This window comes from Zingiber officinale, chromosome 5B (genome assembly GCF_018446385.1).
Source record: "Zingiber officinale cultivar Zhangliang chromosome 5B, Zo_v1.1, whole genome shotgun sequence".
Classification (NCBI taxonomy): Eukaryota; Viridiplantae; Streptophyta; class Magnoliopsida; order Zingiberales; family Zingiberaceae; genus Zingiber; species Zingiber officinale.
The window spans coordinates 85,081,630-85,107,781 of NC_055995.1; the positions used below are offsets into that span (position 1 = coordinate 85,081,630).

General features: G+C 36.1%; 1 protein-coding gene across 1 annotated transcript; it reads right to left on the bottom strand.

Annotated features, from left to right (window-relative positions):
• Nucleotides 1-658: 658 nt before the first annotated feature.
• LOC121984752 (BAG-associated GRAM protein 1-like) lies at nt 659-26,152 on the bottom strand. Its single transcript, XM_042537878.1, has 18 exons — nt 25,710-26,152; nt 24,327-24,377; nt 24,088-24,185; nt 22,897-22,972; nt 14,173-14,301; nt 14,035-14,081; nt 12,812-12,932; nt 12,596-12,712; nt 10,823-10,852; nt 10,655-10,754; nt 9,393-9,499; nt 6,367-6,510; nt 6,177-6,281; nt 5,591-5,737; nt 5,437-5,490; nt 2,472-2,535; nt 2,283-2,344; nt 659-1,527 (listed from the first exon to the last, which is right to left on the bottom strand). Exons 1-18 carry the CDS (start codon nt 26,133-26,135, stop codon nt 1,429-1,431), a joined length of 1,977 nt encoding a protein of 658 aa, XP_042393812.1. The 5' UTR covers nt 26,136-26,152; the 3' UTR covers nt 659-1,428.

Consider the following 26,152-nt stretch of genomic DNA (forward strand, 5'->3'; position numbering starts at 1 on the left):
ATTGATAGGGTGGTAACTGATAATCGAGTCAAACCTCGTTGACCATTTGATATTCCATTATAAATATTTATTTATATTCATTTAATATAATCAATTAAATAAATAAATTTAAATAATTTATTATATTCTTAAATAATATTCGTCAATATAAAATTAACCTCTAAATAAACTAAAGTCAAGTTTTAACCAAACTTAAATTCATTAAAAAATAATAATAATAAAGTCAAACGTAACCATCATTTTAATGTCTTAATTCATTTGATACTCTTAGAGCATCTACATCAGATACCCTATTTAAAGATTTTATTTTAAATTTTAGATAAGATAGTTAAAAAATCTTTGCATCAGCTACCCTATTCATTCCCTAAATTATGTATTTATGAATAGTACTTCTCTAAATTTAGGGAATAGATTCCATTCTCTAAACATTATAGAAGAGAGAGAAGAAATAGGGAAACTGATATATGATGTATTGAAAAGTGGATATCTAAATTTAATAAAGTAATTTTTTTATTCTAAATTATACATTTTGGATAGAGAAATTGGTGTGAATGCTTCAATCCTATTGATTGTTGATACAAATCCATGACTCGTTGACCTCATTCTATTTTATTTGTCGCTTCGTTTTCACGTGTGTGTGTTTTAGGTTGGGCATGTGTTGATCTAGCAAACCATAATCCGTACTCGATTCTGTTCGAGTGAAGAAGTTTGACATGTTGCATGCTGTGACAAAATATTGAAGACAAGGTGAGGGTAAGGGTGAGGCTTTTGGCTTTTGCGAGCCACAATGAGATAGATACAAAGGACCAAGTAAACAACAAGCCGTTTCACCAAGACACGATGGCTAAGCCTCCAGACGAGATGGACTTGTGAGGCGATGCTTCCAACAGGGAGAGAGGGTCCAATGCTGCTGGGTTCGATGAGTTAAGTTCACCGTCATCTTCTTCTTTTAAACCATGGTAGCTTCAATACAAAGATCACCAGTTCACAAAGTAGTGACTAACCGTTGAATCCTCATTTCACACACATTTGATCTGAAGTTTCAACTATATCGAAATTTCAGATACAATAACTGCTAACTTATCCATATCACAACAGCAGGACTTATACACGTTGTATCAGCTATATGACAGTTACAAATGGCAGCAAGTATGGTATGAACATGCTACAAGAGATGTGCACAAAAAATCAAAAATGTTCTTCTATTTTGATTAAGGGAGGTGATACAAAACTAGGTATGGTATGAGCGCACATAAGAAAAACTTTCAAGATAGTTTATATTTTTAAAAAATTAAATGCATAGATTGCTGAACATGCTACAGCTAAAATGTGTTTTGAGTGGTGATAACTTACTGCAAAGAGATGTGCACAAAATCTTACTGAGGAGAGGCGTTTACTTCAAGTAGGCAGAGCTGCAACCGTCTAAGTTTAGACTTGTGATGCATCACCTTTATCTGGACTAGAACCCTTCACTTTGACAAGATATACCCGCGCAATCGCCAACATATGCGCTGCTTCTTTCTTGTACTGATCAAAGAATGACTATGTTAAAATAGGAAAATGAAAAAAATACAGTTATGTTGTAGCAAATAAGACAGTAGGAAGCTTAGCAACGAGAAGCTAGAGTCGGCAAAGTAATATACATAGTGAACATACAAAGATAGAGCCTTGTTATTTCTATCCAACTACTAGTAAAAGATATCATAAAGTTTCTTTCCCTATGCTATATTAATTATATGTAGGAGCATTAAACGGCAATTGCAATATAAACAAGGTGTTATATTCTTCTCTCTCCGACATCAAATCTGTTGGAAGGACATTCAAATCCCTCCAATAGGACAGTCTTAAATGACGACCAGATATTTTTATCACGTACGGGCAATGATATACAACCATTGGATGTTTGCAACGCCAGGTATGTATCATAAATGCACAACAAATTCAAACTAAAGAGGGGATGTTGGCTGCCTCCACTAAAAATGTACAAAATTATTGGCAGCACCAGTGATGAAGCCTCACCACATGTGCATTGTGCAAGAAGCAAAAAGCTATTCAAGGAATATATAGTTTGAGGCTTATTGTCACATCTGTTCGTTTTTAGTTTGTTAGTTCCTTTTTATTTCAGATTTCTATCATAATGTTTTTTTTTGCCCATTCACTCTAAAACCTCTTATCTTAATATACAGATGTGACGGATGCATACAGTTTGTGCAGGTTGAACGAGTAATTATTAAAATAATCACATTGAAAATGAAACTAAAAACCATGATACGAGAACATGCCTCATCAACCGCTCCCGACTTTATCTTGGACTGCATGATGCACCATTTCTTGAAATGTGCACCTATACAAGAAACCAAAAGTTTTAGCTTGTTCTCATTAATTTATAGTTTTGCATGAAGCAAGAGAAAATTGCAAGAGGAAGGTAGAAAGATAAGCAACGAAATGATATTTGTGAATTATCAACTTACCAACTTGTATCTCCAATTGACAGGATGACTCTGAGATTGTTGTCAATGTCCACTTGCAGTGTACCTGAAATAACAAAACATTTCTGAGCTATATGCAATACTATAAGCAAACAATCAAGAATTCAAACATAGGCTCTGTTTGGGGAAACAAAATTTTTCAGATTTTCATTTTGGATGAAAAGAAAAAATTGAATAAAAATATTTTTTAATTTTGAATTCTTAAAAAAACACAATCTTAAAAGTTGAAAAAACATGAATCGTTATTTGCTTGTAGAGAAAAGTCTATATATCAATAGCACATATGTGATGAAACAAATAAATAAATAAAACGACTCAATATTTAATTTCAATTTTTAATAGCAAGTGTCTTTTTTAAAAAAAAAGAGTATTCTAGAAATTGAATAACTAATTTTATAGTTACAAAACTAAACACCTCCGCCATTCATTTAATAAAACTAAACACTATTCAACAGGACTAATTTGCATCCAAATAAAAACAAAAAAAAGATTGCATTAACCGTAGCACAAAACAGCACGGCAAATAAATCACCAGCATCAACACATTTTGTCTAAGGAAATGAACAGTCGACCACAGGAATTAGATGCTAATATTAGATCAAACAAAGCTAAAATGAACATTTTGATTTTTCATAAGATTGTTGCCAACATTAGATCAAATGGTGATAATCCAAGATTTAAAGTTTCAATATTATGCTAATTTTAGTATCAGCCTGAAGAGTACCATCTCAAAGCAGATATGTGCCAATACTCAGCTCATGCTCAAGTATAACCGTGTGAACAATCCAATTTAACAGTAAATTATGTCATTTAATATCTTAGTTAACTATACAGCTTTACAAAATTCAATTTTCACACGTTAAATAAATAATATTTATCCATACTATTCTCCTATGTTTCTACGTCATCTACACCTAGTTTCAATAAATTGGCAATATTTCTACTTTCTCCACCCACTTCTTCAGTCTCCTCTGATGAGAATGCAAGAACCATCATCGGTGGAAGCTTTTGGAATCAATGATGTTACACATTCAATGCCAGTAGTGGGAAGGTCGCAGTATCACATTCAATACCAGTAGTTGATGGTAGTAGCGGGTTATATCATATATGGAGAGCTACCTCCATCAATAAGCATATTTCTTTGATGAGCTTGTCCAAGCGAACATGCACTAAAATTATTTCGCCAGCAAAAGAGAATAAAGCCAGTGTATGTGGACACGGATGAGCATACAAATGTGGTCAACATTAATGATCCATCTCTGAGAAAACTTTAGGGATATGTGGTCAACTAGTCAACTTAGCATGCTATTAGAGGAAGTTTTTCACCTGGAAATTACACCAGTCCAGTCATATTCACCTGCCCATGCAGGAGCATAAAGAGTGGCACCAAAAGAGAAATACAATGAGCATAAGAGAACACCAGTGGAACGTGTAGCATTGATCAATTGTGTTAAGGACTGATCTTTTCTAACAAAACTACAGAGACATGTGGTCAAGTAGTCCACTTAATGTGCGATTAAAGGAAGAGGTCATTTGTTTGAATCCTATGATATTACTAATATATCCTTGATTAAATAAAGTTAATTTCTGTATATGAGTGTAAAGAACATATATATATGAGATAATTGCATCTATATCCTATCCCCTATAATGGCTATCATATTAATGTTGTATATACGTATATCTTGGGAGGTGGAATATAACTTTTTTTCTCATTTAAAATTTGGTTCCATGTCAGCCGGTTGTTGCTGCTGCACCATTCATGACTCCTGATTACCAAATCAAGAAACCAACAAGCCAATCACACCTCCAATCTCACTCTGGCACATTACCTAAATCCTCTGTCAACTCCGATGTCACTCAATTCCGCTGTAGATCTACTTGCTTTCACTGCTTGAAGCTCCTTCGTATACTTTCTCCTCTTTAACTCAAGTCTATTTATAAGCTCTTAATCTCCTCTTCCCTCTTCCTGTTACTGGAAAAATCATTCCTCACTTTACAGGTTGGATCCAGACAAATTTTGGTTTTCGTCAGTGCTAACCAAGACAAAGTTTGGTATTGCAGGTACTACTCAGAATGGCAATCCTACTCATTACCAACGCTACTGTTCAGACACTAACCTCTTAACCCCTGTGCCTTGTGTCAACCATTGAACAGAACAGTATATTTCGGCCGTTCTAGGCAGGACGACAACAAATTTTAATCCATGTATAGGACATGTAACATTACATTGAAGTATCATATCTACTGGCTGGCTAGCTTTGCTAGATTGGCTTATCACTAGAGACTTGATGGTCTACCAATATCTCTCACTATGGATCCCTGGCATTCTGTGCTGCTTCAAAAGAAAACACTAACTCATAGCTGCTACAAGGCATAATGCTACACGTGCAAAATCAACTTTTCACTTTGCTTCACTGGTAAATTGCCTCATTCTGCGTGGGCCCAACCAAATGTAGAAAAGGCATTCATAGAAGTCATAGATCTCATCTGGCGCACCTGACGAATGACAATCCGATAATGGCATTGGATAATGGGTATGGTTGAATAGTTGATATTTCTTTCTGTTTCTACAGTTTACTCTCTTCTGTTTAATGTTTTTAGGTCCCTTTTCACCATTGCTACTTTATCGTTTCACAACTTTTAAATGATTTTTGCTACAGTGGTTTCCCTCAAAAGACCTTGACAATTAAAATTTTGACTTTCTGCTGGAGGAAACCCAATAGGAAGACTGTTGGTGTCCAATTCATGGAAGAGAAGACATGCATCACTTGTTAAATTTCAGAAAACCCAATAGCAAATAAGATGACTTCCATCATCAACATTTGCAGGTTGAAGGTAACAAACTATGTCTGAGCTTAAGTAGAAAATAGGATGGCCTCCATTAAACAAAAGAATTCTTTCTCTACGAACCAATTCTACTAAATTTCTGAGTGTAAGTACACACCTCAAAGCAAGAACCAAATGGGACATCATGTGCCTGTTGGACTGTCTCGAAGACCTGATAATTTAAAATATTCAAGAAAAGATTGCATTGAACGACACAAGAGAGAAGTCAAGTTACTGTCAAAAGAATCCAAAGTTTACGGAATCATACATACCAGAATTCTCTTGTCAGAGGAAAGAACAGCATGTTGCCACTCTGTCATGGCTGTGTCTGGAGGACACATAGGACTATGGCATAACGATCTAAAGGTTATTTCTCTGACTTGACCATTGTATTCATCAGCAACATGCCACTGACCAAACTACAAAAAGAAAGCTTGTTACATTTTGAAAGAAAAATAATAGACAAGAAATAAATCTCTCTAAGAATGACAAAATGAGATCATGAAAAATTGGAAATTAAATTTAGATTAATATTTTAGAAGAGAAAAAAAAGTGATCACACATCATCTAATATTAACTTTGGGCATAGATATCTTATATCCCATGCTTGCAGAAATAGCAACTAGGCCAGAATACAGGAAATAATTTTATCAATATGACTACAATAGAATATTAAATGATCATAATCAAGCAATATCAATGATAATTTAAATTTTATGGTTTTCAATTATCATTTTCTATTTTATTTTTTCTCATCTCTTGTAAAACTCTTATTAAAAGATTCCATTTTTTATGGCGAGAACGGAAAAAAAGCTTATAATTAAATAGAATTATAAGTTACAGGGATGGGACACTCACATTCAGATTGGTATCTCTACGTGCTGACCGATATTCATCAATAAACTTTGAGTCATCACTCAGTAAGAGGGAAAAGAACTTCTCTGCAGTGCAAGGGAAAGTTTCCTGGTATAAATCAGTAAGGGAAGTTACTGAGTTACTTTTCATTTTTTGAAAAGATTAGTCAATGGAGGAAGAGTAGAAGATATACATTCAAAATGCCAACTAGAACTTCTTCCTTGATGAAAGTTTGAAACTTTCCAGTCTCAACAACACTCTCTTTTGGAATGTTAATGTGTCTCGGACTACCTCTTATAGAGCTGCTGTGTGCCCGTAATGCAGATTGTGCCCATTCCTATCATATGAATAGTAGTGCCAATATTGTTAGGGGCATTGCATTCAACTAGAAAGAAAAGGAAAGAATAAAAATATAAGATATTATTAAAAACAATCAATGAAGTTTGCAAAATAGCAAGACAGAGTGCTAGAAGCAACAATTCGTAGAAAGAGAAAAAACAATTAGAATCTGACTTTAGAATTCCCTACAGTTTTTATGTAAGAACAAGTATGAAAAATATATCATGAGTTCACAACGGTCAAGCTTCATCTAAATTAATTGTTTAGAGCTATTCTTTCACGGAAGAGTTGAAGAAACTCACACTTGTATGCAAAACTGCTAAATCACATTCAGATTTTATTGGAGTTCAGATTGTTGCTGATGACTGTTCTATCAAGTCCAAGCATCCAACCCAGGTTGAGCTTTATATTTTTTTCTCTCTTTGAAAAATTAAATTTTATGTAATATTGAAAATTTCATTTTAAATTCCAAAACTAATGTTTTAAAATTTTATTTTCGATCAGTAAAATATTAGGATATCAATTTCAAAGAAAATATGTAAGCAATTGAAGGCCTTTAAAGTAGATTATTACTTTCAAGAATTAAACATTTATGTGTCTTATTTATTTAGAACCCTAACATGATTTTCAAGAATTAAATAATATATTTTAGCACTCAATCAAGTTTTGTCCTAAGAAATATGGATGTACAAAGTCATAACTGTTGGGGTTGCAAGGTTGTAAATATAGTCTCACATTGAAAACACATAGGAAAGATCATAGATTTATAAGAGAAAGATATCTCCATTAGTATAAGGCATTTTGGGTTGTGCTCAAAAACAAAACCACGAGGGTTTAGGTCCAAAGTGAGCAATATCATACCATTGTGGAGATATCTTAATTCTTTTAGTCCTAACAATTGGTATTAAGTCAAGACTGCTAGAAGGTCTAACTGTTGCACAAGAGCTATGGTCTAATCAAGCCATGTGAGTAGAATATTGACCTCGAATAAAGGAAGTGTGGACTCTCATGTCCAGATCAAGAGAACCAGACACTAGGCAAGGAAGTCCTAGTAGGTTGGTTGGACCAAGGGACAGGAAGTCCTAGTTGCAAGGTTGTAACATAGTCCCATATTGAAAACACATGGGAAAGACCATAGATTTATAAGAGAAAGATATCTCCATTGGTATGAAGCCTTTTGGATGGAGCCCAAAAACAAAACCATGAGGGCTTAGGCCCAAACTCCAAAGTGACTAATATCATATCATTGTGGAGATATCTTAATGTTTTTGGTCCTAACAATAACATGGGCCATAAAATATATCATAATAGACATCAGAAATATTAGATGCACCTCTAACATCAAATATGAAGTATGAAAAAATAATATATGGCTAAGTTTTGACCAATTTTTAGTGTTAAAATATGGTTGAATGTGCATAACCATCTCACAAGCATACAAGTTTAGCATTTGGCTCAGAAATTTCATTCCAAAAGAGCCACTGGGCAGCTTATTTATGTAGTACCTCTATTTTGACACTTGACACTAGATAAAGTTTTGGCTGAATCTTGATTGAGTGTCAAAACACCTCATATAATTATTAACACATATGCCAAATTTTAAATACCAATAAGATGCGTTATTTCCCCCTTTTAAACATTTTTTCCTTGTTTTGGCACTCATCAAGTTTTTGGTCAAAATTTGATGAATGCTAAAACATGTTATATGATTATTGAAAATTAAGTCAGGATTTTAAATACTCATAAGAATACATTACCTTGTCTTTAAGTTTTTTTATTTTTATTTTGAGTATTCAATCAATCGTTTTTAGATTTTTTTAATTTTATTGTCTTATTTTTTGGGGGTTGAGGGTGTTCAGGAAAGAGAAGCCACAGCAAGGCATAAAATGAAATAGGGCCTTTGGCAAGACAATAATCAATTGTGGAGATCATTTTAAAATTGCCTAATATATATTACTTTGATAAAATTAAGATAATCAATAACACTTATATATCTATCATGATAAAACTCATAATTCAGTTTCCAACATATTAGAATATATTTTAAATTATTATTTCTTTGGATGATTTATAGTCTAGTAATTTTAAAGGATTTTTTATCCAATATTACTTTTAACAATTATCATATAATTTTGTAGCTACATAATAAATAAATAAAATGATAGTCTATCTATTTCTATCACATGTAATCTTTTTCTTCAAATTTATTTGGTTGATAAATCCTAATTAGTTATAATATTTTACATGGATTTCTTTGACCAAATGATCAATGTTTATTTAAATAATATAAAAAACATATTTAAGTTAATTGACGATAGTTTATTTAAGATTATTTCACCAAATGGTTGATCTATATTACGATAATATATTCTAAATGACCGTGTATTAATAAAAAAAAAATTATTTTTGAAACATATACTAATAAAATCATTTAGATGAAAAATATTGTGATATTATGGAGAATTTAGTTTCTTCTGAAACTATGTGTTAAATAATTGAATTTGTTGTTATTATCTATCATATCTATCATAATAATTTCAAAATAAATCATGCAATATGTATTTAGGAAAACTTCTAGTATTAAATTGGCAGTATGGCACCAGTTAATATAAGTATGCTTTATGCCTTATTTTTGATATCCTAGATTGATATTTCTGTATTGGATTTGCGCCAAGATAGTCCAATCTGGCAATCACATCCAGAGAAGTACTAAGCATACAAAAAGAGACAGAGCTCTTTCTTGATAGCTTATACTAACAGGAATTAGTTATCATTCAGTAAAATCTAACAAACACAAACCAGCAAATGAAAGTGAAGGTTATCCTGGTCTTCATGGACAAAAGTTGTATCAGCACCAAATCCACAAAAAATAGAAAGTACCTTCTTCTCAGCTTCTATTGTTGCATGAAAGTTCTTAACTGCACGTTCTAAAGCTCGTATCGTATGATTTCTGTTCCAAAATGATGCAAACATGTATTTGACTCTCCCTAAGTGGTAGAAATGGCTGGTGGTTAGATTTAAATTTGATCAATAAAGAAGTATAACCCATTGACACAAGTATAATTGGAGGTTCTGAAAGAATTTTATCTTAAATATGAGGAATAGTATATAGCATGGTAAACAGTCAATCAGAAAAGGTAAAAGAAATCAGAACTGAATGACTAATTAATAGACAATGAATTATCATGATAACATTAATATTTCACCCAAATAAACAATGAGTGAGTTAACAGAAAATGGAAATGTAATACATATTTTAAATTGCTATCTAGAGCTACAGTCATCATCAATCTATCTGCAATCATGATTCATTAACATAATTTTCTAATCCATAAGTTCTAACTTATATATGATTCCCAGTAACATTTGTAATTCAAACATCAAGTGATAAGAAGAGTTTTTGTATGCAATTCAATAAGCCATTGCTAAAACCTGGGAGCTACAAACGTTCAACTGGATAAGTAGTTTACGAGGAGGAACCTTTAAGTTCTGTCAATTGGGGTGGATGTTGCCTTCTTGGTTCCTCCTTCCTCCTAATCAATACCATCAACACCACATCGTCACACCAATACGGCACTGACACAGTCCTATTCTTATCAGGAATCAATACCCTGGGTTGCAACAGACTTTAATTTTGGTGCTAACAAAATTCCTCCATAGAAATTAGAAATCCTAATAACGTGTCTGATCTACTATATACCATTACCACCTCTGATTATAAGATTTGTGAAGCATGCAAGGTACAGTTATATCTAAAAAATAATTCTCTCACCAATGTTAAGACAATTAAACACATGGGATAAAAAAATGGAACTACCACTGATTCCTTAAACTTAAGTATAGAGCTAGAAATGAACCACTAGTGGCAATTGTTCCTCTTATTCATTTACAAGATGTATAAAATAGCATAAGGTAAATATTCCATCAGTCTTTTGTGGAAAAATCACCAAGAAAACTATATATTCATATGAAAAGATCAAAAGAGTAGAAAAAAAAATACTCAATCTCTCAAACTTAATAGTCATCACTCATTATCATATGCAATTATAAAGAAATGACTCTTGTGTGAACCAAAAGTCCAAGGCATGAAATATTTATGGAGGAAAGACAGAAGAATCGATGCCCCTATATTTGGTACCAACCATCTGGACTTCCTAAAGGTGGTACCCCTTGTCCACCAGCACCCACTTTGAGGACAATCGTAATTGCAGGGTTGATGACTGCATGTTGGCTTCGCCGTATCTGCATTACTAATAGAAAAGGCAATTGAACACATATACAAACTACGATTAAAAAAGAATATCAAGTACCTCTTCAATGTCTCCAAAAGAAATGATGACCTACCAATGAAATTGAATTATGATTTAGTAAATGAGCATATAAAACTTCTAAAAGCATGATGTATTGAAACTTCGATAACATCTCCAAGCTATATTAACAAGTTGAATGTTTCTATTTGTTATAACAAGATTGTCCAATATTAAAGTAAAATATAGGATCTAACCATCCAAAGCAAATTGGCAAGAGGTGGCCATCAAAATGCCTCAATATTTCTAATCGAAAAAATTATCGTAAATATTAATAATATAAATATGAATCATATAGGACAGTCTGCACACCAAAGGATGTAACTACAATCTAGACCCAACATGGATAGATTCCAACATATATGATTGTTTAAATGAATTAGTCTTGGAAATTGAAACTATTTCAATAAAAAAACAAAAATCAGTTACAATCAGATTCTGGTTTTTCAAAAAATATACAATGCTTATCTTGATTTTAGTATAAACATATCCTTATTTGGCCACAATATGTTTCCTCCTTGATTGTCTAATAACCAATTTCTAAAATTCCGAAACACCAACTTGAAACAAAAGCACTATAATTCGTCATACATGTTATCACCTTAACATTGACTCCTGGTGCTGTGAAATAAAGTTGCAGAAAATAAATCAAAGATATATTTTCATAATAATTAACAAAATTTCCAGAGTACTTTAGGCTATCAGTGAACTTGGCAAACCAATATAATTATCCTAAGACATCCTTGAATAATCTTAGTGAGCTAAAAATCTATTGATAGATGAGTAGGAGAGGAGGAAACAATGGTTCAAAAACAAGAAGAAAGGTCGACAAGCAAAGGAGACAACCAGAAAGAGATGGGATTGTGTTGTGCTAGGCTGCCTATGTATCTAGCAACAAGAGAGGCTCATCTCAGGGCTGTATGTGTTGTCTGTTACAGAGGAGATGCTACCGAACTCCACTTGTTTATGGGAAAGGCAAATCTCATTGAAAGTGAGAAAAACATGAGTGATGATGGTGTTGATCATAAGGGAGGATGAAAGGTGTAGACGGGAGAGGAAACAACCATAGATCTACTGATTTGTACTAAGGAATAATGAAGGAATATTATTCAACAGAATAGAATATTGCATCCATATATAGGATACAAAAAATAAATAATATATGTGGCTTCTGAGACTAAACTATATATTCTAACATTTGGGAGATGACCTAACCTATACATCTATAAAATTAATAGTTTTGGGAGAAAATGATAACTGAGTTAAAAGTCACACATATTTCTGCACACATTTCAGTATCATAATGAGCAGAACCTTGGACGTAATTTTCTATGAAGAGAAAAAACAGTTGTATTGGTTACCTTGCTTGAGACTGCAGACCACAATAAGTCCACTTATTAACAACACGTAAAAGGGAAAAAAAATCTCCAGCATTAAGAGGTGAAATGCAAAATTAAATAAATATAGCACCTCATGAGAAATAATAGTTTTATTACTAAACATTCTATATTGCAGGAAAAAAAACACAATGGACAGTCTGTGCCACCACAAAAAAGGACTATTACTTCCAACTTATCTAGTCATTATATTATTATTTCCAAATTCAAATAACTATATGAAGAAATCAAGACACAAGTTTGTCACTAAATAAAATCAACCAGATATCTTGATAAAAATGGCCAAATTCATGTTATCTACCAGACAAACCTATAAAACATGGCAGAAACAAATTGTGTACAAAGAATGGTATAAAATTTATAGAATAAATAACCTAACCTTCATTTGCTTAGAAAATACATTTGAGTGGAAACAAATGTGCCATGTAGACACATACATGCGCCCATGGTACAGGAAAGACCTTTCAAGGGCACAAGAATAACTATGATCAACAACCTGATCGAAAAAGAATAATAATTAGTAACTCATTTTAATAGCACAAGAGTCTGGATGAATCACTGGGGTATTTAATGAATTTAATCAAATAAAGGTTACCTCATCAGGAGGAAGATCAAATATGGTCTGCAAGGGTCCTGGTTTTTGATGGACTAAGGTAGGCCCTTGATCCAAAGACAATCTTCTTCGGGCATCAACTCCAGGATAACCATTTAATGCTCTGAAGATCATTTTCGGGCAGGTAAGATAATATATCTTTCATATCTAGATAGCTATAGGAACGACTTTAGCGTTAGCCTAAAGATCATCAAGTTAGCCGCATTTGAATAAGCAATGTTCAAGGTTGTCAAATTGAGGTTCATATTGCAAATTGCTTTGATGAATTTTTGATAGTGAAGATTTGATTAGGAAATGTAAGATATGTAGGAATCCTAACTTGACATAGTCCATCCCATATAATATAATAAGAGATTCTATTAACAGCATAGTATGATTAATGGAGCAAATTATATTTGCCTAGTCATTTGTATTGGACATGATTAAATTTGTCTATAGCAATGTGCGTCATACCATAGATGTTTTGGCACACCATAAATTTTTTGGCAGAAAAAACTTCTGGATAGGATAGTATTATATAACATCAATTCTAAGCTTTCAAATATCACAATAACTGTAATTACTCTGTGATTCACATTATTTCCAAATAATGACATTATTTCAAGAGAAGGTGGTTAACATTAAGTGTCATGCACATATATGGATTTAATTGTGAAAGGTGAATTATTTGAGTGTTACTAAAAAGATTCATGAATACAGCATATGTCTTCAACAAGAAATAAGAAATTTGAAGATGTCGCAGAAGTTGTGGGACTAGCATGAAGGAGGAGGAGGAGGAGGAGATTGCAGCTACTCATTGAAGTCTTGCTCTAGGCTTGAACTATGAACAAGTAATTTCGTTCATTAAATATGTAACTGCATTTTGCATTTATTAAATATGTAACACATTTTTCATTTATTAAATATGTAACTATATTTTACGGTGATTTTTTTTTTACAATCTTATTGTTTCTAGCCAAGCCAATCTTATTATCACTATAGTTCTACCCAACCTACATATGACGTTACATGTGTTTTCAAGGGATAAGTTCAAATGCTAGTGTCAAGCCTTCGTTGATGGGTAAAACAAAATGACATATTGATAGAATGCCCAAGCTACAGAAAGCCAAAAGTAGCATAAGTAAAGATTCTTGCATTTTCCAGAACTATGAACAGAGGAAAATAAAACCAAAGATAGGGAAAGATAGCATAAAGGAATAAATAACCTGGAAGAATGTGGTGACAGCTTTTGGGTTTTGATATGGAGACAAACCTGGGGAGAAAATTATTTGAAGCTGTTGCCTGTCGATACACTGATAATAAACAATATCGAGCATTTACAAAGACGAAAGATAGAACATTACCTGTCCTGATGTGCTATCCAGGGTATACCAAATTGCACCAGTATGGCCTTCGTTTTCAACTGGAATAGTGACAGAACCAAGAACAGTGCTTTTCCAAATTATATCCCAGTCATATATTGTTACATTAATCTGCAGGGATCATTAGATGCATAGACATCAAAACAGTTTCACTGAGTACAAAATGACAATGCCTATCATATCATTTTGCAAAAAGAAACCAACTGGGCTTCGCCTTTTTTATGTTCATGAGGGCAAAGCATAATATTACAATCCTAAAGAACTACAACAGTGGCAGAAGCAGAGTGAAGAAAAGTGTAATGATTATCTAATACAAGTGAAAAACAGGGCTGTATACTTACATCCCATACAGATCAACCATAATTAGAAATTAAGAGAACGGCTAATAATAACATTGATTAAACAGATATAGTGCATTGCTGAATATACAACTAATTATAAAGGTTGAAATTTGCTACAGATCAACCAAAATTAGAAAGTGATCCACTGAATTCTCAGCACACAAAAATAACCCAACAGCCATTGCACATAAAAGGGGAAAAAAATTAATATATTTATTACTGAATATACAAATAATTATAAAGTTTGAAATATGGTACAGATGAACCAAAATTAGATAGTGATCCACTGAATTCTGAGCACATAAAAATAACCCAACAGCCATTGCGCACAAAAGGGGAAAAACTTAGTTAAGAACTCCAAGTGGTCATATGAGTATTAGAGTGTGTTCTCATTTCTGGATAGATCTTACACATACAATTACAGCTTAATGCTTAAAGAGATCTATACCAAAGACTGTCCATGAGAAATACAAATCAATATGCATTAGACAATTACACATGCAATATCAATGTTAGTTCACTTCGGTCGGAGCTAGTATGTGAATTCTTCCACAACAAAAAACTACAGTGCCAGTCAATATACTGTAAACTTTCTTTTAGATTCTTGAAAATTGCAGAGAGAAAACAAAAAAATTTCATTCTGGAAGGGATTTCGTATTCCACTTTGACTGACCAATCTACAATGACCCCTATGTGAATAATAAGTTCAGAAGCCGAATTAACAGAGTAGGAATCCACATCGTTTGTCTCCATTTAATAATGTATTCACTGGTTCTGACAAGAGGATTCACAAGATACTCTATGGACATAAGAGTATCAAGCAAGATGTCATGGTAGGTCTAAGATGCTTGCCTCAAGCTATTGGCAGAAAGTTGAATATGGACTGCTTGTGCCAAATGGAGAGGCGGACAATTGAAGAAGCCAAGAAAGGTGGTGACCCAGAGAAATGGCCAACAAAGACTAATTCCAAAAACAGTTGAGCACTCCATCATTGCCAAGTGGCAGATGAGACTAGCCCTAAAAAGGTGAGAACCATCAATGCCAATATAGTAATTGAGACTGACCAGAAAAAAAGATTTTTTGCCAACCAAATACCCTAAACAATGGAATATTCTGACAGCCAATTCCAAATCAAACCAAGCTGTGTGAGGTAAGAAAAATAGGAAGATAGGTCTAAGATGCACCAGCGTCTGTAGTATCTCTAAGTAATCATCATCGCAATTTTCCTAAGCAAGCTATGTTTTGGACATCAAGGTTCAAGGCGTCAAGCCAAGCCCACCCTTTTGACCTCTCAAAAGGTGAACTATTGCATTGAAGATTCATTGTTGCACAACTTAGGCACACAGGAGGGAAGTAGTAAATTCAATGTCAATATTGGAGCAGCTACAATGGCATTGGAATATAGAAAATGAATTGGAAGAAAGCCCAGTGAGGATAGAGATGGCTGGAAGAAGATGAGGATGACTATGAAGTTGGGACACAATCAATGTTGGTGAGACTAGCTCTTGTAGAGGCCAAAAGTAAAGGATGATGATGCCTGAGCTACAGGTTGTAATGTTGCAAATAGTGAATCTTGCTCTGAAGTTGGTTGCAGATCCACTGACCAGCATCAGGGAAGGTTAATGTTTCTTATTAGAATAAGTAAAAGGGTATTTGTGTCTTTTGGTGTATATCTTCTTTTCTATATAAAGGTCTAACTCGTGGGGTTCCTATGACACGAGATTTTAGGTTTTACTTTGAACATGGTATCAAAGCCAAGTTAAAAAACCCTAATTTCTTTCCTTACCCCGCGCCGTCTTTCCTCTACCCCGCGCCGTTTTTCTGCCGCACATCTTTCTGGTCAAGCTCGCGCCTCGTCGGCCTTTCTCCTCCTCAAGCTCGCGCCTCGTCGGCCTTTCTCTTCCGCAGCCGGCTTCTCCAGCGCGAAGGGGGCCGGCTTTTCCAGCGCTCGTCGGCCTTTCTCTTCCGCAGTCGGCTTCTCCAGCGCGAAGGGGGCGACGACCGCTTCCTCTGCTTCGGTCGTTTCAAAGAAGGGGGAGTCACGAGGAGGGTCCGGAAGGGGGACGCCCGTTTCGTGGACACCGAGCTCTGCCTTGTCTCCACCATATCATCGTTGCTTCTCCCTTGATCTCTTCGCCCTCCTCTTCGAGGTTCGCGACCAAGGATTGAGCACGAACCCCAATCCTTCTCCTGTCTCTGCGTTCGATCGCCCTGCGCTTTGACCTGATCCCTCGCGAGAGAGAAGCCTCTGCCGTTGTTGGTTTTCTGTTGCGGCGCTTTGACCTGATCCCTCGCGAGAGAGAAGCCTCTGCCGTTGTTGGTTTTCTGTTGCACAAAGGAGGAGGAAGGGCAGAGGTGAAGGATCTACAACAAGGCTCGAAAATCCCTTCTACGTGCCTTATTCTTCCTTACAAGCTCCAACCCTGCCCTTCACCAGCAAAAAGGCTCGACACCAGAAGAAGCAATCCAGCAGAAGCTCAGTTTATCTATTCATGGCTACATCTGGCGCCCCAAAACCAGATATCTCAATCTTTACCAACCATATTACTGCACCCCTATCTTCCGAGCAGTTGGATGGTAAAAATTATATCTCCTGGGCATCTCACATTGAACTTTGGCTTGTTGGACAGGGATATGAGACACATCTCACTCAAACTGAAGAAGATGTTCAAGACGTCGATCGTCCTCTGTGGAAGAAGGTTGACGCTCAGTTGTGTTGTATTATCCGAGCCACCATCCATTCATCTCTTAGGAATGTCTTCCGTACTCACAAAACCTGCAAAGCTGTTTGGACACAAGCTCAACAACTCTTTACAAACACCTCTTGGCGACTCTATCAAGTTTGTGAAGATCTCATGACTATCCTCAGCGCCAATCAGATTAAGGATTCAAATTATCTGGGTTCAGTTTCTAGCCTTCTTTGTGACTTCAATGAACTGCTCCCACCTGCGGCCGATCCTGTTGAAGAGCTTGAAAATCGGAAGAAATTTTTTATGTCTTTGGCTTTATATGGTCTGCCCATAGATTATTCTCATATTCGTGATCAGATCCTGGGCAGCCCCACATAAGCTACCATGGACAATACCTGGGCGACTCTCCTCCGTGTCTCGGCCAAAGTCTTGATGATGCCTCCTTTAGTACCCGTTGACTCGTCGGCTTTGGTCTCTCGACACAACAACAGACCTCCACCTCGCAAGGGTGGCAAAGGGCGTCCTTGGTGTGATCATTGCCACCGACCGGGACACACGATTGATAAGTGTTGGAGTTTACATGGTCGACCTCCTCGCACTGCTCAGATTGTTCAGAGTTCCGTTGCTTCCGCAGCTTCTGCTTCACAATTAACACTGGAGCCGACCCCACTACCTTCCTATAATGACTTTCTAAAATGGTTTGAGGATCGGCAGGCTTCGGATTCCACTGCTACCATTGCTTGGAGTCTTGATTCTGAGGCCACCGATCATATCACTGGTAATAAATCCCTTTTTTCCTCTCTCACTACTTCTGGTAATTTACCAATGGTCACCATGGCCAATGGTTCCCAAACTCAATCCCGGGATATTGGTATTGTTCATCCTTCTTCATCTCTTTCAGTTCATAATGTTCTTTATGTTCCCGGCGCTCCTTTTAATTTATTGTCGATAAGTCAACTTACTCGATCTCTTGATTGTGTCATTTCTTTTACTAACACGTCTGTTTCCTTACAGGACCGGAGTACGGGGAGGATGATTGGCTTCGGATGTGAATCTCATGGCCTATATCGACTTCACCAACCCTCTTTTGTTGGTTCGGCGACGGCATCTCCACTTCTTATTCATGCTCAGTTGGGACATCCAGGTCTTAATAAGTTGAAACAGTTACATCCTAGTCTTTCTCACTTAGACTCTTTATCTTGTGTGTCGTGTCAATTAGGTAAGCATGTTCGTAGTTCTTTTTCTCCTCGTATTGAGAGTCGGGCTATGTCTCCTTTTTCTTTGGTTCATTCTGATGTTTGGGGTCCGAGTCGTGTTTCTTCTACAATGGGGTCAAGGTATTTTGTTACTTTTATAGACGATTTTTCCCGTTGTACATGGTTATATCTAATGAAGGATCGTTCAGAATTGTTTTCTATTTTTAAATCCTTTTTCCTTGAAATAAAAACTCAATTTGGTACTTCCCTTCGAACTTTGCAAAGTGATAATGCACGCGAGTATTTATCTACTCAGTTTCGTACCTTCTTGACATCTCATGGTGTGCTGCATCGCACGTCTTGCCCTCATACCCCTCAACAGAATGGGGTTGTAGAACGCAAGAATCGTCATCTCCTTGAAACCACTCGGACTCTTCTTCTCCATTCTCATGTCCCTCATCAGTTTTGGGGTGATACAGTACTTACTGCGTGTTATCTCATCAATCGCATGCCTTCATCCACTCTCCAGGGTAAAATACCTCATCAGGTGCTTTATCCACATCAGTCCCTTCATCCTCTACCACCTCGGGTCTTTGGTTCTATTTGTTTTGCTCATGCTCTTGATCCCGGCATTGACAAACTCTCTCCTCGGTCTCATAAGTGTGTCTTCCTTGGGTACCCACGGTCTCAGAAAGGGTACAAGTGTTATTCCCCTACTCTTCGTCAGTACTTCATCTCTGCTGACGTCACATTCTTTGAGTCGGTTTCTTTTTTTGGTCCTTCCGCTTCAAAGACCGAGGTTTCTCCCTCTCCACCTGCACCGATGACTATCTTTTATCCTCCGGAGGCGCCTCTATCACCTCCGGCTTCGTCTCCTCCTTTGCAGGTTTATCAGCGTCGTCCTCGTTCTGCTTTGCCGCCGACCAACACTGACACTGCTGTGGGCACATCTGTGGAGCCAAGTCCTTCGTCGTTTCCTCTGGTCCCATCTCCTGACTCTGATGTTCCTATTGCACTTCGAAAGGGTATGCGTTCCACTCGTAATCCTTCTCCTCACTATATTTCTTTAAGCTATCATCATCTTTCCCCATCCTATTATTATTATCTGTCTTCCCTGTCGTCTGTTTCTGTTCCAAAGACTGCAGGTGATGTCTTTGCCCATCCAGGATGGAAACAGGCTATGCTTGATGAAATGAGTGCCCTACAGAGCAGTGGGACTTGGGACCTCGTTCATCTACCTCCTGGGAAGTCAGTGGTTGGTTGTCGATGGGTGTTTACGGTGAAAGTTGGTGTAGACGGCACGGTTGATCGGCTTAAGGCTCGTCTTATCGCTAAAGGCTATACTCAGGTATTTGGATTGGATTATGGCGACACCTTTTCTCCTGTTGCCAAGATGTCTTCTATGCGTCTTTTTCTGTCTATTGTTGCAATTCGCCATTGGCCCCTTCATCAGTTGGACATCAAAAATGCATTCTTACATGGTGACCTGCTCGAGGAAGTCTACATGGAGCAACCTCCGTGTTTTGTTGCTCAGGGGGAGTCTTCTGGTCTTGTATGTTGCTTGCGAAAATCTTTATATGGTCTCAAGCAGTCACCTAGAGCATGGTTCAGTAGATTTAGTACCATAATTCAACAGTTTGGCATGACTCGAAGCGAGGCTGATCATTCTGTTTTTTATCGCCACTCATCTACTGGTTGCATCTATGTAGTGGTTTATGTTGATGATATTGTCATCACAGGTAATGATCATCTTGGAATTTCACAAGTAAAACAACATCTTTTCAAACATTTCCAGACAAAAGATCTCGGCAAACTCAAATATTTTCTAGGGATAGAAGTGGCACAGTCTAAAGATGGGATCATTATATCCCAAAGGAAGTATGCAATGGATATTCTGGAAGAAACAGGAATGTTAAACTCAAAGACAGTCGACAATCCCATGGATCCTAATGTCAAGCTCCTACCAAATCAGGGGGAGCCTCTTTCAGATCTTGAACGGTACAGGCGATTGGTAGGGAAACTAAGCTACCTTACTGTCACTCGTCCGGATATCTCATTTGCAGTGAGTATAGTAAGTCAATTTCTTAGCTCTCCATGCAAAGAACATTGGGATGCAGTGACTCGCATTGTTCGATATATCAGGGGTGCACCAGGAAAGGGTCTTTTATATGAAGACAAAGGACATACTAAAGTCGTAGGATATTCTGATGCAGATTGGGCAGGATCTCCCTCTGATAGAAGGTCCACTTCTGGATTTTGTATATTTGTCGGAGGTAACCTTATTTCTTGGAAAAGCAAAAAACAAAATGTTGTGGCAAGATCCAGTGCAGAGGCAGAATATCGAGCTATGGCTATTGCTAGTCAAGAACTTATATGGTTAAAACAGTTGCTTCAGGAACTAAGGTTTGGAGAGGTTACACAAATGTCACTCATATGTGACAACCAAGCCGCTATGCATATTGCCTCAAATCCAGTCTTCCATGAGAGAACAAAGCATATTGAAGTTGACTATCACTTTGTCAGAGAGAAAGTCATATCTGGAGAAATATCTACTAGTTTTGTCAACTCAAATGATCAGCTAGCAGATATATTCACTAAATCACTTAGAGGTCCCCGAATTGACTACATATGTAACAAGCTTGGTATATATGATCTATATTCTCAAGCTTGAGGGGGAGTGTTAGAATAAGTAAAAGGGTATTTGTGTCTTTTGGTGTATATCTTCTTTTCTATATAAAGGCCTAACTCGTGGGGTTCCTATGACACGAGATTTTAGGTTTTACTTTGAACATTTCTCTTGGAAATGAAGGCATGAAGATCACCAGAAAGGTAGTGGCTGAAGAGGGCTGAAAGGAGAATATGATCCCTGAACCAGACATTGAGAGTAGCAGCATTCCTAGTGAATTGAGCAAACAAATGGTTCACATATTGGTCATCTCTCATATCAATGAATACCATCCATATTGAGCGACACAAAAAGGTTTTAAATATCCTATCCTCAATGTTGTAAAAGGCGGTAGGCGGTGGCGGGGAGGTCAGCGACCGCCTACCGCCTAGGCAGTGCCTAGGTGATTGAATTTTTTTTACTATTTTTTATACATAATATTATAAATAATCATTATTGTTTATAATATTTACTTTTAATAAAATATATTAATTAAAAATTAAAATTTTAATTTTAATATTTTTTAAAAAAAATGTGTGTGTGTGTGTAATGCGATAATTTTATTAGGCTTTAATAAAGTCTATTTAAATTATCTCAATTATAGCTATGAGTTAATTAAAATTATTAACCTACAGTTATTTAATTAAACCCTAACTTACAACCTACCCACATACCCTATTTCGGCGAGCGACAAGTATGATGCGTCGTCGGGACCGCGACACGCCCAAAGGCGTTGATGGGCCAGGGTGATGCATCCAGACGAGTAGCTGGGCTAGGGCAATGCGTCCAAACTCGTCACTTGGTTCGGGCAACGCTTCCGAACTCATGCGACGCGTCTGAACTTGTCATCAGGCCTCGGCGACGCGTTCAAACATGTCACGGTGGCGAAACGACGGCGGTTTTAGGCTCGGTGGTGACGGAAGGAGGTGGGTTACACCTAAAGCACCGCCTCAAGCAAAGATAGTGTGGTTGATGTCCGCCTCCCACCTAGGAGGCGCCTAGGTGGTTGTCTCAACCATCATTTAGAACAATGTCTATCCTCTATGTGGGAAACCACAATGGTTATATGCAATCCATAAGGGAATGTGAGATAAATTGAGCAAAAAGGTACAACATTCATAGATTCAAGAGTCAATCAATGTTGATCCGCATGGCAAAACATATTGTTCCAATTTCCAACCACTATTGCTACTATGTTGGCACATGTAAATATCACTATGTAGTCAACACAATTCTGGAGGTATTGATGCCATCCAAAACCAACTAGACAAGAAGATTCACTACCTGCGAGTCATTGGTCAACTTCATCTATTGGTCATGGGAAGGAAATGAAACACTAAAAAGAGAGAGAAGGGAAAGAGGGGAAGCAGCAGCAACAAAGAAACAAAGTGCAGAACTAGATTAGAAAAAAGATATATCTATATTTAATTTAGATTTGGAAAAGTACAGAGTTGACCTAACTTTCTAAGATGCTTATTATATTTTTATTAGTTATTGTTTAAAAATGTTAATTCTAACTTTCTAATTGTAATGGTTATAGGCTTATATTCACAAGTAACCAAGCTAAGTGGAAATAAATTGTAACAGCACAATACAAAACCGACACAACAAATCCAAAACTATACCATTTCAGCTTGAAATTGGAACTTTAGCCAAAAAAACATACTTTAAATCTTGATAACAACAACAACAAGCTATAGTTTTAAAAAATAAGAAAGGCTTTTAAAGGTACCTATTAGAATTCATAATGATTTTCAATTTTTGCACTAACACAAAGTATAAAACTTAAAAAATAAATTAAAAAGAACAATAACCTGAACAGGAAGCCTATCGGCAAAAAAGTTAAATTCTTCTCCCCATATTGGATTTCTTGTACCAGGAACCATGGAACTACATGAAATGATACATTGAGAATGTACTCATGAAAAAGACAATCATAATACAAGAGCAGCAGAACAAATTATTTTCTAACACTGATTAAAAGAAAACAATCAAAAAGCAAACAACTTTTGTTAACATTCAACTTTAGTCTGCTTGTAACTATAAGTATGTAGTATCAAAGGTCCACAGCCCTAAACTAGGAATAAAACATAAATATAAAAAAGCACTATGGATATCTTGAATGGCAACAAGCCATGGATGATAAGATGGCATGCTTGAATTTTAATAATACTTGGGAGCTCGTTTCTCTTCGTTCTAACAAAGTGGTTAAGACTATGAAAGCCTCACGTGAAGTCATTGCAGTTTAGCTGAGATCTGATTGGTAACTAAAGGATACATTCAAATTTATATAGTAAATTACTTTGACACTAATTCTCCTATAGCTAAGGCTGCTTTAGTGTGATTTTTTATCATTTAGCAGCCATATTACAGTGGTCAGTTTCCAAACTAAATCTGAAGAATGATTTTCTTTATGGGGATCTTACAGACAACATATACAAGGACAGGGCTAGAGTTAAACCAATTTAACTCTAGGCTTAACAATTAAAGACAAGGATTTCTAGAAATCCTTCCAAAATCAGAAATTACTTGTAAAGATGGCTAAACACCATCACTAATCAGGCAAAATCAAAGAAATCAAGAATTTCTGGTTCTGTGTAACTGAACTGAGCATATACACGATTTGGTATAAACATGAATTACATGATAGCTTTCTTGTTTCTTTTAGGGTATCAAATTTCGATGAGAGGGTAAGAATTTAAGATCCATACTCATTGAGAAAGCAATGTAACCACAAGCTATGCAGCTGAAGGATGTAAGTCATCCAGTATATGGGAACATAATCCAAATCCAGATGATATCAATCAGAGAAAGACAATAAATATGTTTCTTCAGAACTTTCTGATTCCTATTTGATAAATACATTATTTTAAGAATTTTTCCTTCAGTATAGCTCATGATTTTTCATGTATATATTATGTTCATTACATCTACATACCCAAACAAATCTCAAGATAATTTAAAAATGAAATGTTAAGTTTCAAAATTATAAAGAGTACACACACCTAAATAGCTTTTGCTCTCCACATGTAATTATTGCATAAGGATCGGAAGTTCCATTCAAGTTTGCACCAATAAGATTCTTTGCAGCCAATAGTTCTATCTGAATTATATAAGCATCCATATAAAAACAAAAGGAAATAATACTGCATAGAGCGGAATAAAAATATCCATAATAGGTCAAATGGAAGAAAGCAATTTATTAGAAAACTGGAAAAGAATGATTTCATCCTTAACAAAATACCTTAACAACATATGTGGAAGTAACTTGAGTATCGAGTTTGATCATGCTCATCTACAAAATAAGTGGGCAAGTGCATGTCAAGTAAACCAAAGATACTGCACCAAAGCAACTGATTAAACCAAAGAAATTTTCTCTTTTGCAAACATATGAAGCGACAAAGGAATGAAAAGTTAGCCCTGAAAGTGTCATCATGATAAACTCAAAAAACAAAATTACTTAAAACACCTACCTCGTAAACAAAATGAAAAAAACTTAACCTAAAAGTAATTCAACTAAGCAAAAAGAGAAGCAGAAAATATTTGAAGGTATTATGAAGATTATTAGGATCTAAGAACCATATCATGTCCTATGAGTACACAACAGAAAGAACTACACTAAGAAGATACCATAATCCCCCAATAGTTTGACTTGGCTATATGGATCAATTCATGTATGAATTTCATAGGATAATTGTCTACCTTCAAAACCAAGAAATTGTTTCCTGGCATTTCTTTGAGACTATTGTTTGTATTTAAAATTGAACAATCTCATATCTAGCCAAGATTATGCAGAAGTGTTATCTAATTTAGACACAACCTAGATAACTCATGGGTGATTCAACTTCTCTCTCTTGCATCAACCAAATCCTTAAATCTAGCCCAAGAGCCTTCAAGGTATCTCCAAAGATGCACTAATTCTATTTTATTTAATATTATAATTTTCATTACAACCAAATCAAATAGTTGATATGGATATTAATAGTGATATAGCATTAGAGTTCAATAGCAGGTTGGCCAACTCTGAATAGTTAAGACTCATGGCTTGTTGTTATTTTATCTATTTGCATCAGTTAATATTTACAAAATGCAAATACTTGTAAGAAGTGTGTTTAGTTAATTTTCATCACAACCACTTCAAAATTTAATTTTACAAACTAGCATCCTAAATCTTGCATATATGTAAATCTCTCTTAATAATTGTAATTGCCAATATTGCCCTTTAGAATTCATCAGCATACTAAGTACCTTTGAATTTGATCGCAATCAGTATTATATTAAATCTTCTGAAATATTTTTTATGTAATTTTTTTTTTTTGAATGTCAGATGAACAAGGAAAAAAAAAGACTACGAAAATGAAATGCAAAGTGAATAGAGAATGTGATAAAAGAAACCGAATTATAGCCAAACATCATTAATACGAGTTAAGTTTAAATCAGTGGCATTTATGAGACATTTATAGATTTGAAGGGGCATATTATTTAAAAATTGTAAAAGGCTATTCTAAGCGATCGTTCTAAAAAAACAAACTAATACGCCCAACAGCCGTGTGAACAGAGTCCAAATTCCAAACTCACAATTAAGATAAAGGGAAAAAACCCTAAAAATCAGTTTGTTTCATCTAACCTTCTCTTTGACGTCCGCCGGACGCAGGGACGGTTCCCCGACAGCCAAGGAGGGTTCTTCGCCGGAGGACGGCCGGTCATCCTCGCCTCCATCGCAGGCCATTAAAAGCCTCTCCAAAAGGGTGAAGAGAGCGATGACCACCAGCGCCGTGGCGAATGAAACTTGAATCTCCCAGTACGAGGGGAAGAGGGCGCTGACAGAGGATCCGAGCATGGGCGCCGCTTCAGCTACTCGACAGGAGCAGGAGCGAAGGGGGTCGGACGATGGCTCCAGCGCCGACGAGGAGACGAAGAGGAGCACGAGGAAGAGGAAGAAGCGGAGTTGGTTGGAGGGAGACGGCCGAGGGAGCGGCGGCGTTAAATTGAAGTGGTGGTGGGGCCGTCGGAACAAGAGGAAAGAACGTCGCGGGGTTGAAAACGTGGCCATGGAATTCCCCAAACGCC